At 37.8% G+C, this 13085-nt stretch overlaps 2 protein-coding genes across 4 annotated transcripts; one reads left to right on the top strand and one right to left on the bottom strand.

Annotated features, from left to right (window-relative positions):
* The first annotated feature begins 4304 nt into the window (after positions 1–4304).
* LOC104770454 (auxin response factor 7) lies at positions 4305–10066 on the top strand. 2 transcript variants are annotated; one of them, XM_010494882.2, is made up of 13 exons: positions 4305–5185; positions 5437–5549; positions 5653–5748; positions 5832–5888; positions 5968–6123; positions 6214–6298; positions 6387–6477; positions 6560–6724; positions 6823–7018; positions 7119–7257; positions 7337–9372; positions 9453–9643; positions 9730–10066. In XM_010494882.2, exons 1-13 carry the CDS (start codon positions 5140–5142, stop codon positions 9908–9910), a joined length of 3552 nt encoding a protein of 1183 aa, XP_010493184.1. In that variant the 5' UTR covers positions 4305–5139; the 3' UTR covers positions 9911–10066. The 2 variants fall into 2 exon arrangements, with proteins under 2 accessions (XP_010493184.1, XP_087362742.1); XM_087506616.1 differs by lacking the exons at positions 4305–5185; positions 5437–5549; positions 5653–5748; ... (1 more) ...; positions 5968–6123; positions 6214–6298 and having other exon boundaries at positions 6562–6724.
* Positions 10067–10181: 115 nt separating this feature from the next.
* LOC147918688 (20 kDa chaperonin, chloroplastic-like) lies at positions 10182–12181 on the bottom strand. 2 transcript variants are annotated; one of them, XM_087506617.1, is made up of 6 exons: positions 11906–12181; positions 11486–11661; positions 10992–11171; positions 10738–10893; positions 10570–10647; positions 10182–10456 (listed from the first exon to the last, which is right to left on the bottom strand). In XM_087506617.1, the coding sequence occupies exons 2-6, from the start codon at positions 11657–11659 to the stop codon at positions 10283–10285; spliced, it is 762 nt and encodes a 253-aa protein (XP_087362743.1). In that variant the 5' UTR covers positions 11660–11661; positions 11906–12181; the 3' UTR covers positions 10182–10282. The 2 variants fall into 2 exon arrangements, with proteins under 2 accessions (XP_087362743.1, XP_087362744.1); XM_087506618.1 differs by having other exon boundaries at positions 11821–12010.
* Positions 12182–13085: the final 904 nt, after the last annotated feature.

Raw genomic sequence — 13085 nt, 5'->3', positions numbered from 1 at the left:
GATCCGTTGAGATTCGATTGAAAGATAAACTTGTAACTTTGTAAGTTGTGTAGCTCTCTCGTATCGTACGTCATGTGATTTTGTCTTGGTATGAAACTGAAATCCGAAATATAAGAAATTGATAACGTATGAGTGTGTATGTTTGACCAAGCTCGTGAGAAACCAGGCCCAGCAAGAAGGCCCATAACTAACATAATAATTATCGTTTAAGCCTGCAGGAGCCAGCACTCAACAAGGGTCAGCATTTTTTTCTATATGAATTCACTTGCTGATTTACATACGTGCTGTATCTCGTTCTCCAATTATGTTCAGCATTTTGAACTAACTTTTGGGTCCCTTGAATCATCCAGTTGATGCTTGTTCATCACGACGAAGATCTTAGTTTCCTCCTTTCATAATTAACTCAAATACTGTACCTAAAAATATCTAGAATGTTTCATCTCCTAATTTACCCCTTTATACCATTGTATAATATTCAATATACATTTAATGAGTAGATTGAAAGTTAAATTTGATATTGTAAACAGTTTCTTAAAAGTATTTGAAAGATCAGATAATATGGAATTTAATAAATGAAGGTGAGTATATGACTGTTGTTGATGATGTGGTGTAGGGAAATGAATAAGATAACGCATGTTAGGATTGTTTGAAAACAATGTTTTTCTTTAAATTTCAAGGAAGTTTGTAAAATGTATTTTTCTTTAAATAGATTTGACTAATCCAGGTCCACGGCGAAAGAGATGTCGCGCAAACCAGCTCATGTCATCCACCAAACACTTTGAGCCAATGTATGGGGTGGGAGTGTGACCACGTCAGGTGGGTTTTGCTGTGAGAGAGGGCCTTCTCTATTTTTCTTTATTTCTTTTTTTAATAGTGAAAAGAAAATAAACTTATCAAGAAGTTCGAATATTCGACAAAGGGAACATATATAAACCCACAAAAAGTAAAGAAAAGACTGAACCCGTCAAACGGTTAACCCACAACTCTCTCTTACATAGAAAATAAAATGGAATCGTCCTAAACGTTCTAGTAGTCAACTAGTCCCAGTACAGTACGCTTTAGAATACAAGTAGTGATGGATTTTGTTTTCTCTACAAATTAAATTTAAATCAAGAGAGAGTTTATTTATTTAAGATCATATAAGAAAAATACATAATTAGAAAAAATAGATTATAATTAAATGGATTATGTATCTATTTATACTTCTTTCTTATTGTCTTAAAGTATTAGCGGTATATACCGCTTTGGTGAATAATTGCATACAAAAATAGTAAACATTGTATAACTTAAATCCAAAAATTCGAGTTTCTTTAGTCTGGTGGGAATGAAACTTCCTCAGAGATGTCTGATAATCCATCTAACTCCAGTGTGCGTGTGTTGTGGTTACAGATTCGTATAATATTAACACTAAATGTCCAAATCATTAAAACCGGCTAAAATATGATTTTTGGACAAGCTTGTCCACTTTCCTCCGAGTGCCGACATCATATAGATCTTGGACACATAGAAACGGTTCTGAAACGCGTCATATTTCTCTTGCTCTCCTCGGCACTGAACACGACCTAGAATCTTGGACTCTGTTATAGTTCCAACATATTGAAGTCATAGTTTGGAGTTCATAATAAATTTCAATCGTTTACTAGTACTTTTGTAATTATAAGAGAATTACGAACGAAACAAAAAAGAATAATTGGGAGTTCTCTTTAGGCCACAAAATTACTTCATAAGGACTTCTTACATTCATCCAATGATCCAATCTTCAAAACGTCTGTCTTCACTCTTCACGCATTTATTGCTAAGGGACATCATGTCGCTACTCGCTGCCACTTATTTGAATTGACATCCATTCATTATAAGTTTTTATAACTTCTAGTATTTTTGTAACCATTATAAAGTTTTGGATCGAAACCTAAACTAACAAAGAGGTCCCTAATTTTTGTTTTTTTTGGTTTGGGGTCATTTCAACGGTTAACAACCGAGGTCAATCTAGAAGTTTAAGTATCTACGTATATAATCAGTCCTCAAACCAAATAGTTTGTGATTTGTAAAATATGTATGGTTTATATTCGAGTTATATTCTTAAGAAAAATTATATTTAACGTAGTTGGAGGTGACTGTATCTCTTATTTACTCCACTTCGGAATTAATGCTGGTTGAATGTATACGTGTAATTTTCAGTTTCGAATATGTAATTTGTAAAATGCTGGTTTTTTTCCCCCCTGATGTGGTAGAGATTTAAAAGATTACATAGGGAAATTTTAAATTTAGACCATCGACCAATGTATATCAATTATACATGTTGTTTCATATAATAAAACAGTGTACTGTAAATTTCCATATACTTTTACTTTTACCTTCTTCTTCCTTTATGTTAAGAAGCAATATTTCATCCACATCCAAAACATGATGTGCTTCTTATTAGAATGACAACCGTAAAATTGACTAATACCAAATTATGCAACGAGAACACTGATGTTAATACTAGTCAGCTCTTGATTCAACTATCCAAGAAAGATAGTTTTGAATTGATATGCTCAAATTAAACCCTAGAGTTATTTTATCAAATTAAGATATCACTGTAGTATTTAGGGGTCAAATTCTATAAGGACTTAAGTCTACACAATAAATTATAGAGTTTTATAATTAAGCTAAACAAATTAATTTAAATAAAAAAGCAATGCAAAATATTAAATAAAAGCTTGTGAAAATTCAATGGATCAAAAAGCTAAGTCTAGGAAATTTATCAGGAAATTACAAATTATTAAATCAATAATTAAATAGGATTCAAGCAATTAAAATCAGATCTAGAACTCTAAACACTTTTGTAAAATAAATCAGTTCTCACTGCAAATATTATCTAAATTTAAAACCAGAAAATCCATATATCTTTGTAAAATTCTAGGTTAAAAATCAGCTTTAAAAACAGGTTTAGATAGTTCACAAAATTACTAAATCAAATCTCTTTGCAAGAAGTAATTTTGCTCATCAAAATGTTTTATCAGGAAAATCAATTATATTTTTATATCAATTTATTTTCCTAAGTTATTAACTCTAGGTGATCAATCAAGAATTAATGTGAAGAACTACCTATGATGAAGATCTAGAAAGATACTGAATCATAAATAAACAGATCTAATAATTCAAAAAAACCTTGTGAAAAACCCTAACCTAACAAGCAAACTACTCAGACATGTTTAATGAAGAACAAGACATAATTCTGAATAACATGCAATAGAAATTGAAAGAGTAAATAAAGAGTTTAAGAATCTTCTCTCTACAAAAGATTTCAGATCCGTCTCTCCAATAACTCTCAAAAATCTCTCAAGGTTGCAGAAAGTAAAACTTAAGGGTTTGTAAAACCTAAAAATACTATTTATATGTCCTAAAACATGTCAGGTACTTGTCTTGCAATTATGGAGAACTTCGAGAAATTTTGTAAAACTTCCAAAACTTGGCTTCTCTCGTCGGCTAAACAGGGTGTCAACCGACACTAATGTGGTGTCGATCGACAACATCACTCTTTATCGGCTCCAAGTTTGTTTCCTCCGGACTAATGCTCCAAAATGATCCAAATTGATTCACTTCGCTCCATCCGTGCTTAAGTCCTAGAAAACCTGTAAAGGCTCAAAAACAACATAGAAAACAAATCAAAAGACTCAAAAAACACACTTATATCATGTTTAAAAACCATAAAAACCATGATATATCTTGAATATTAAAAATAAAAGATATATTGAAGAATTTTTTTTTTTACTTAAATCTCTAAAATAAATGAATCCTATGTCTAAACATTTGCTATATAAGTATCATAAAAGCTTTTCTATTCCTAAACCTAATTTACAATTGATGAAACATATACATAACATTACTAAATTTTTAGGTTCCATTTTCGTTTAGAACTTGATTGTAGTTTATTAAACTTGGAACTAATAAAACTTCACAAACTTTTTAAACGATTTTCTTTAATTAACAAAATACCAGAAATCAGAGAATAGGTTTCTATTGAATTATTAATCCTAAAATGTATCTCAATTAATATAATGAAATTTCAGAAACAACCAAAAATATATTAATGCACTTTGATAAAAATAGCTGCTAGTCAAATTAGTAATTTATTTCTTTTTTTTGGGTTCAGAAATTAGTAAGAAAAAATTTACATCTCTTAAATTCTACAACAAATATAAACCTTAATGAAAAACACTCATCAAAGTTTTAAATTTTCAGAGAAAAAAACACTAAAAAAGTTTTTTTTTTTTGAAGAGAACAATAATATTAAGAAAATTTATCGTGGCCAGTTTGCTAGTGAATATGTCGGCTTCATGAGCATTATTATTACTAAACATAAATATAAATAATAAATAAATATCCCAAATAAAAAAAAACGAGAAGGAAAAGAAAAGGAGGAAGAAGAAAAAGCTGTTCCTGTGCCTTTAGCAGACCTTTTGGTAGTTGTCCTGGTCTCGCTGATCATCCCTTTCCGACAACTCTGATGTTCTTTCTCTCTATACGCTTGAGCTCTCTGTCTTAATCTCTTCTTACCTTTGATTCTGTTACTTCTCTTTTCCGATTCTTTTTATCCATTTTCCCAGATTTTCTTTTTATAGAAACCCTTCTCTCTTTGATGCGCCAAGAAAGGAAAGCAGCTGAATCAAGTTAAACTTGTGTGGGTTTTGGTTTCTGGGTTTCTCTTTCTGAATCATCTGACTCGAGTTGAAGAGCCTCGTTCGTTGAGACGATAAAAAAAAAGGAATCTTTTTTAATTTGTCTCTCCGGAGATTCCGCGTGTGAAAAGTCGTGGCTTTTGATCTCTTTGAGATACTTAAAATTTCCGAAGAATTGGAGTCTTTGTCGGAGTTTAAAAGCAGAGATCTTGGAGTCCTCATTTCCGATTAACGACTTCTTTTTTTTTTTCTTCCCCTGCGGTAACTTGGATTGTAAAGAGTGGAGCTTGAAGAGAAAAGAACTTTGTTTTCCATTCACTTTGTGTTGGAGTGAAAAGCTTAGGGCTTTTAAGGTGTAAGCTGAAGATGAAGCTCTCACGTAAAGAGCTCAGCTTTGTATAAAGCTCAGATTTGAGATTACTATTATTGGGTTTTATTTCCTCTAGAGAAACTTTAGGAGTTAAAAATATCAGTAATCATGAAAGCTCCTTCATCAAATGGAGTTTCTCCGAATCCCGTTGAAGGTTTGTGTTTTCTAGTATTTGATTAAAAGGTCTAAATCCTTTTTTAGTAGAAACTCATTGCTGGATTTGTATAGGTGAGTTGATTTTTTGCATATAATCTGCTTTAGAACTAAGCTAAGTAACTATTGTATTGATTTGTAACTGCCTTTTGAGCTTGAGGGGTTTAGAGCAGTTCTTTCTCTGATAGTAGTAACTGAAGGATGATACCAGATATTCGAAGTAATCACAGCTTTGATGGTGTGTGAGTGCAGGGGAAAGGAGAAATATAAACTCAGAATTATGGCACGCTTGTGCTGGGCCACTGATTTCGTTGCCTCCAGCAGGAAGTCTTGTTGTTTACTTCCCTCAAGGTCACAGTGAGCAAGTATGTTGTTCCACAAAGTTTGTTGGTATTGTTCATGGATCAAGAATGAGTCTCTAGATTGGAAGTTTCATGCTGCTGTCTTTCCTTTTCCTTATTTCTTTAGGTCGCGGCTTCAATGCAGAAGCAGACTGACTTTATCCCGAGTTACCCGAATCTTCCTTCCAAGCTCATCTGCATGCTTCATAATGTTACTTTGAATGTATGGTATCTTTTATTATCAGTAATGGTCTCTACATTTACATCTCTTAACATCTGCTTGGCTAATTGTCAATCGTAAACCAGGCTGATCCTGAGACGGATGAGGTGTATGCGCAGATGACTCTTCAGCCAGTAAACAAAGTAGGTTGCTGCTTTTCACTCGATTGTTCAGTGTATATGAGGAGTAGGGACTAATTGTTTTGAGCATTTTGTTGAACAGTATGACAGAGATGCATTGCTTGCTTCTGACATGGGTCTTAAGCTAAACAGACAACCTAATGAATTTTTCTGCAAAACCCTCACTGCGAGTGACACAAGTACTCACGGTGGATTTTCTGTACCTCGACGAGCAGCTGAGAAAATCTTTCCTGCTCTGGTGTATATACAATGCTTTATTATATATATCTGATAATTTAGTATCTCTTTATTGCATTAGCTTCTTACATTGTTGGCAATATTCTGTTAGGATTTCTCCATGCAACCACCTTGTCAGGAGCTTGTTGCTAAGGATATTCACGACAGCACATGGACTTTCAGACATATTTACCGAGGTTTTTCCTTGTTATTGGTAGATTACCTTATTCAATCGTTTTAAGTAAAACCTGTTCTTAGGTATTCCTATATGTTGATATTTATCAGGTCAACCAAAAAGGCACTTGCTAACTACAGGCTGGAGTGTGTTTGTCAGTACCAAAAGGCTCTTTGCTGGAGACTCTGTTCTTTTTATAAGGTATATATCAATCTCAATGTGCCAATGCTCTTTCGGTATTTATTTGTCAAAGATGCTAACTCCTTTTTCACTTTCAATTAAGAGATGGAAAGGCGCAACTTCTGTTGGGTATAAGACGTGCAAATAGACAACAGCCTGCACTTTCTTCATCTGTAATATCAAGCGATAGCATGCATATCGGAGTTCTTGCTGCAGCAGCTCATGCTAATGCTAATAACAGTCCTTTCACCATTTTCTACAACCCAAGGTGGCGGATCTGTGTCTCCTTTTGTCTCCATTAACCTTACTATATGCTTTGTTTCAAGGCAATTGCTGAGAGAAGAATCATAACCGAGATTTTTGCAGGGCTGCTCCCGCTGAGTTTGTGGTTCCTTTAGCCAAGTATACCAAAGCAATGTACGCTCAGGTTTCCCTCGGTATGCGGTTTAGGATGATATTTGAGACGGAAGAATGTGGAGTTCGTCGGTATATGGGTACAGTTACCGGTATCAGTGATCTTGATCCAGTGAGATGGAAAAACTCTCAGTGGCGGAATCTTCAGGTAGTTTGAAGTACAACTCATGATGAATGCCAGATTTGTCTTTCTTGATACATTTGCACCATTCATTTTAGTTACCCCTTGTTTTTGTGCCTGCTAAAAGATTGGATGGGATGAGTCAGCTGCTGGTGATCGGCCCAGTCGAGTTTCAGTTTGGGACATTGAACCTGTTTTAACTCCTTTCTACATATGTCCTCCTCCATTTTTTCGACCTAGGTTTGGAGGGCAACCTGGAATGCCAGGTAAAATCTTTGTACCATTTTCATTGCGACGCAACATCTTTGAATCTCCTCAACGACTGAAACCCTGGTGCTCTTGCAGATGATGAGACTGACATGGAGTCTGCACTGAAGAGAGCAATGCCATGGCTTGATAATAGCTCAGAGATGAAAGACGCTTCAAGTACGATATTTCCTGGTCTGAGTTTAGTTCAGTGGATGAATATGCAGCAACAGAACGGCCAGTTACCATCTGCTGCTGCTGGACAGCCAGGTTTCTTCCCGTCAATGCTATCGCCAAGCGCGGCACTGCACAACAATCTTGGTGGCACTGATGATCCCTCCAAGTTACTGAGCTTTCAGACGCCGCAAGGAGGGATGTCCTCATCAAATCTCCAATATAACAAACCGAACTCTCAAGCCCCAATGTCCCAGTTGCCTCAGCCACCAACTACCTTGTCCCAACAACAGCAGCTGCAACAATTGTTGCACTCCTCATTGAACCATCAGCAACAACAATCGCAGTCTCAACAACTGCAACAACAACAACAGTTACTGCAGCAGCAACAACAATTGCAGTCTCAACAACACAGTAATAACAATCAATCGCAGTCTCAACAACAACAACACAGCAATAACAATCAATCGCAGTCTCAACAACAACAACAACAACTGCTGCAGCAGCAACAACAACAACAACAACAATTGGTGCAGCAACAGCATCAACAACCGTTGCAGCAACAGATTCAGAGAACGCAGTCATTGCAATCTCACTCGCATCCACAGCAACAGCCACAACAGGTACAACAACATAAGTCGCAGCAACTTCAGCATCCTCAGAATCAGCATTACAATGGCCAACAAGCAGCGCAGCAGCATCAGGCGCAACAACATTTGCAACCACAGCTAGTTTCTGGATCAATGGCAAGCAGTGTCATCACGCCTCCGTCCAACTCCCTTAACCAAAGCTTTCAACAGCAACAGCAGTCTAAGCAGCTTCAACAAGCACACCATCATTCAGGTGCGAGCACTAGCCAGAGTAATGTAATTGAAACCAGCAAGTCATCATCCAATATGATGTCTGTACCGCCGCAAGAGACGCAGTTTCCACGACAAGTAGAACAGCAGCAGCCTTCTGGTCTGCCTTCTGGTCTCAAGGGGCAGAATCAGCAAATACTTTCACAACAGAAAGCTCACCAGGCACAGGCCCAACAGATATTCCAGCAGAGTCTCTTGGAACAGCCACATTTGCAGTTTCAGCTGTTGCAGAGATTACAACAGCAACAGCAACAGCAACAGCAGCAGCAATTTCTTTCGCCGCAGTCTCAGTTACCACACCATCAAATGCAAAGCCAGCAGTTGCAACAGCTGCCTGCTCTCTCTCAAGGTCATCAGTTTCCATCGTCCTGCACGAACAATGGCTTATCGACATTGCAACCACCTCAAATGCTGGTGAACCGGCCTCAGGAAAAACAAAATCCACCTGTTGGAGGAGGGGTCAAAGCTTATTCAGGCATCACAGATGGAGGAGATGCACCTTCCTCTTCAACCTCGCCTTCTACCAACAACTGTCAGATTTCGTCTTCAGGCTTTCTCAACAGAAGCCAAAGCGGGCCAGCGATCTTAATGCCTGATCCAGCGATTGATATCTCTGGTAATCTTGTTCAGGATCTTTACAGCAAATCCGATATGAGGCTAAAACAAGAACTCGTGGGTCAGCAAAAGTCCAAAGCTAGTTTAACAGATCATCATCTTGAAGCATCTGCCTCTGGAACTTCTTACGGTTTAGATGGAGGCGACAACAACAGACAACAGAACTTCTTGGCTCCAACTTTTGGCCTTGACGGTGATTCCAGGAACAGCTTGCTCGGTGGAGCTAATGTTGATAATGGCTTTGTTCCTGACACGTTACTCTCGAGGGGATACGACTCCCAGAAAGATCTCCAGAACATGCTTTCAAACTATGGAGGAGTGACAAATGACATTGGTACAGAAATGTCTACTTCAGCTGTAAGAACTCAATCTTTTGGTGTCCCCAATGTGCCCGCCATTTCAAACGATCTAGCTGTCAACGATGCTGGAGTTCTTGGTGGTGGATTGTGGCCAGCTCAGACTCAGAGAATGCGAACTTATACAAAGGTTCGACCTAACTCTGATCCCTGCATGTTGAAATATGGAATATTTGTTCGGTTTGACAGATGTGGTAGATTATCCTACAGGTGCAAAAGCGAGGTTCAGTGGGGAGATCAATAGACGTCAACCGTTACAGAGGTTATGATGAGCTGAGGCATGATCTAGCGCGCATGTTTGGTATCGAAGGACAGCTTGAAGATCCACAAACATCAGACTGGAAACTTGTTTATGTCGATCATGAAAACGACATCCTCCTCGTCGGCGATGATCCATGGGAGTAAGTAGAGAGCAATTTCACACATCAGACCGTTGGAAGTTCCTTTTTTTCTTCTATAACCACCTTTAAAAACTTGATTTCTGCAGGGAATTCGTAAACTGTGTTCAGAGCATAAAGATCCTTTCTTCAGCTGAGGTTCAACAGATGAGCTTGGATGGGAACTTTGCGGGTGTACCGGTTACTAATCAAGCTTGTAGTGGCGGTGATAGTGGCAATGCTTGGAGAGGTCATTATGATGATAACTCAGCCACCTCGTTTAACCGGTGAAGGCAGAAGATCTCTCACAGGCAAAGATTCTTTTTTCTTCGTTTTGTAATATAACTTCTCTTTGATAGCACGTCTCAAGTTTCCACTGGGCACTGTAGAGCATTTACCTGTAAAATATTTTCCACTAAGTTTACAAAAAGATTCCATTTGATGCTAGTCACAGTTTCTACCAAGTCAACTGGTCATTTTAAACCGTTTGTAATTAAAATGCTAAGGGAGTCAACGGTTGAAGAAGGGAAAACAAGAGATCAGCAATAAAATCACAATCATCTTTTCCAACTAAAGTCTTTATTCCAAATTATGCTCATGCCGTTTACGAAAAAAATTTCCACAATTGGGATACAAGTTGCATGTTACAAAGACATAACATAACTAAGAAAGTATAGCCATCACATCTGAAGCTCTGAGGGCAATGTAGTTGGAACCATCTTTGCCCTTGAAGTCGTTACCAGCATACTTGGAGTAAAGAACTGTGCTTCCGGTCGATATTGGTAGTGGGGTAACGCTACCTTCCTCATCTAGGGAACCCGGTCCAACTGCTATCACCTGCCACAAAAATGAAGAGGAGAATGTATTGTTGTAACTCGAGTGTGAACTAAGAAATACATCAATCTACTAAGGAAGTTTCAGATTCGAGATAATAGAACATGTGCACTTACCGTGCCAATAGAAGGCTTCTCTTTGGTGGTCTCGGTTAACAACAACCCTCCAGCTGTTTTCTCCTCTGCCTCAGCAACCTAAACTCATAAAGTTCAAAACAGAAGTTATCACTGTTCTTGCGTGCAGAAACAATATTAAGATGGTGAAGATAAGCACTTGAGACAAACCTTGATAAAGACTCGGTCATTCAAAGGTTTAAGATCTTTGATGTCATCTGTCTCAAGAATGCCAACAATATCATCTTCCTTGAGAATGAGATGCTTCACATCATTGAATTCGACCTCAGTTCCTGCATATTTGGAGTAAATAATTTGTGCTCCAGTCTGCATCAGGAGAAAGAAGAAGGCATTTCAGATAAGTTTATCAGCAAACAACAAAGCAAACCAAAAAAAAATAAGGCTTGAAGGGTAGTGAGGCTTACAGGGACAGTGATATCAATTTTGTTTTTCCCAATAGTTCTTCCTTCACCCACAGCAACGACTTCACCTCCTTGAGGTTTTGTTTGAGCAGTGGATGGTAGTAAGATACCTCCTAGAGACTTCTCCTCTGCCTCCTTGATCTTCACCAACAATCGATCTCCCAATGGCTTTATTGTAGTATACTGAAATAACCAGAACGAAACAGAGAAATTAATAATCAAGACCAAACAACAAGAAACATATCCAAATGTCCCACAAGGCACCATTAAGATACAAACCAAACTTGCAAAAGAAGAGCTAAAAGCATCTAAAGTTCAGTTTCTTACTACATCAGCAGATATGAATGTGTAACACACAAGACGAATGGCCAAAACAATCAAAATGAATTGGTTAAACGTACAAACATCAATCTAAATTTTAGACGAGTTCCACATACAAACAGCCCCAACTTACGAAGCAACAATAAGAATCGACACAAAGCAGCGAGAGCAAGTACCTTAGGAGCAACAACAGAAGCAGCTCTGACAACAAAACGACGGAACTGGTTCTGCCTAAGGGTTCCTGGTTTCAAAGAAGAAAACTTGACACTTGAAGCTCTTAGACCTTCCAGCGAGGCTAAGCTCCTAGCTGACACAGTCACTGGTGATGCTGTAAGTTGTGTAGCCGCCATTTCTGCAATACCATCCACCAAACACACAGAAACACTAAATTAGTAGGAATTGAGACATAGAAAACAGAAAATGAACATTACTCCCAGATTCACAAAACATTTCCGCAAAACCCAACCACTACAGAGCAAAACCAATTACTTTATCCGCTTAAAGTTCGAACCTTTGAATTCAATTATCGTTTCTATAATCCTAATAGAGAGTGAAGAGGAAGAGTGGGTAAGTAAAGGAGAAGAGAGTGATGATACCTTGTTTGTTGAGAGGATAAGAAGAATAAAAAAGGTTGAGACTTTCGGAGGATAAAAACCCTAAAAATTGCAGTAGAGAGAAGAGATAGACTAAAAAACTCACATGACTCTACCCTTTTTATTGCATCTAGTGTTCTAGAACGCTCTACCGGGTGGGTTTTTTAGTCTCTTAAACCGGGTTCGGGTCGGGTCTTTTACCTAATCCTCTTGCCACACACTTTCTGAATTTTCTAGATTAGTAAAATCATTTTCGAGAATTATTAATAGACCAAAAACAACATCTTTTGAATTATGAGAATATTTGCCTTTAGCTAAGAGTCGCCCTGGGAATTATAACCGAACCGATTTATCCGAACCGAACCGAACCGAGATTTAGACAAATCGGTTCGGTTAGTGTTGCTTCGTTCGGTTCAATCGGCACAAGTTGTGCAGAGAATTCGGTTATGTCATTCGGGTCGGTTCGGTCGGGTTATCTGAACGGTTAACCGATAACCGAAAATTAAGGACACTACTATAAATTCTTTCTAAACCTAATAACCCTAATTTTCTTTTTGTTTCACTCGCAGCCTCTCCCACCAAAGAACACGAAGACTCACCACCAAACATCGAATCTTCTTTCATTCGTTTCACCATTCTTCTGTTATTCTTCTTCTTCTTCTTCTTCTCCTTCATCTTCGATCTACTTCTTCTTTGATCTTCTTCTCCTTCATCTTCGATCTACTTCTTCTTTGATCTTCTTCTCTTCACCTCGTCGCTGCAATAGCCCATGATGGTTTCTTCTTCTTCCGCCTTCGTCGCTGCAACAGCTCAGACTCAGGAGTGAACTGCCGTTGTAAGCAACCGGAGTCTGAGAGAACCGCCGCCGTCTACTATCGGAGCCGGAGTAAATCGCCGCCGCTGCATGCCATCTTTTCAGAGAAAGAAGAAAACCCTAATTGTTTTATTTTATGGGTTTGTATTGACGGGCCTTTTTTGTTGGGCCTTTTTAAACTAAAATGTTGGTATTAAAACCCAAACAAAATCGAAATTATTATTGTTTTTAAAAAATCGGTTATTTTCGGGTTTTTAACCTCATAACCGAATAAACTGATATCCGAACCGAACCGAACCGTATTTAATTTCGGTTAGTTTCGGTACAACTTCAAAATTATGTAAATAGCCGATTACCGATTTACCCGAC

The sequence above is a fragment of the Camelina sativa genome, chromosome 20, assembly GCF_030686135.1.
Source record: "Camelina sativa cultivar CO46 ecotype springtype chromosome 20, ASM3068613v1".
NCBI classification, from domain to species: Eukaryota; Viridiplantae; Streptophyta; class Magnoliopsida; order Brassicales; family Brassicaceae; genus Camelina; species Camelina sativa.
This window is presented reverse-complemented; position numbering and strand designations above follow the sequence as displayed.

What these genes read in the sequence shown, in the direction of transcription:
- LOC104770454 (XM_010494882.2), top strand. Translation starts at nt 5,140, where the DNA reads ATGAAAGCTCCTTCATCAAATGGAGTTTCTCCGAATCCCGTTGAAG. An exon ending in TTTCAGACATATTTACCGAG is followed by an intron (nt 6,299 to 6,386) that starts GTTTTTCCTTGT and finishes GATATTTATCAG; the next exon opens with GTCAACCAAAAAGGCACTTG. An exon ending in GACTCTGTTCTTTTTATAAG is followed by an intron (nt 6,478 to 6,559) that starts GTATATATCAAT and finishes CTTTCAATTAAG; the next exon opens with AGATGGAAAGGCGCAACTTC.
- LOC147918688 (XM_087506617.1), bottom strand. Translation starts at nt 11,659, where the DNA reads ATGGCGGCTACACAACTTACAGCATCACCAGTGACTGTGTCAGCTAGG. An exon ending in CTTCTGTTGTTGCTCCTAAG is followed by an intron (nt 11,172 to 11,485) that starts GTACTTGCTCTC and finishes TGGTTATTTCAG; the next exon opens with TATACTACAATAAAGCCATT. An exon ending in AAATTGATATCACTGTCCCT is followed by an intron (nt 10,894 to 10,991) that starts GTAAGCCTCACT and finishes CTCCTGATGCAG; the next exon opens with ACTGGAGCACAAATTATTTA.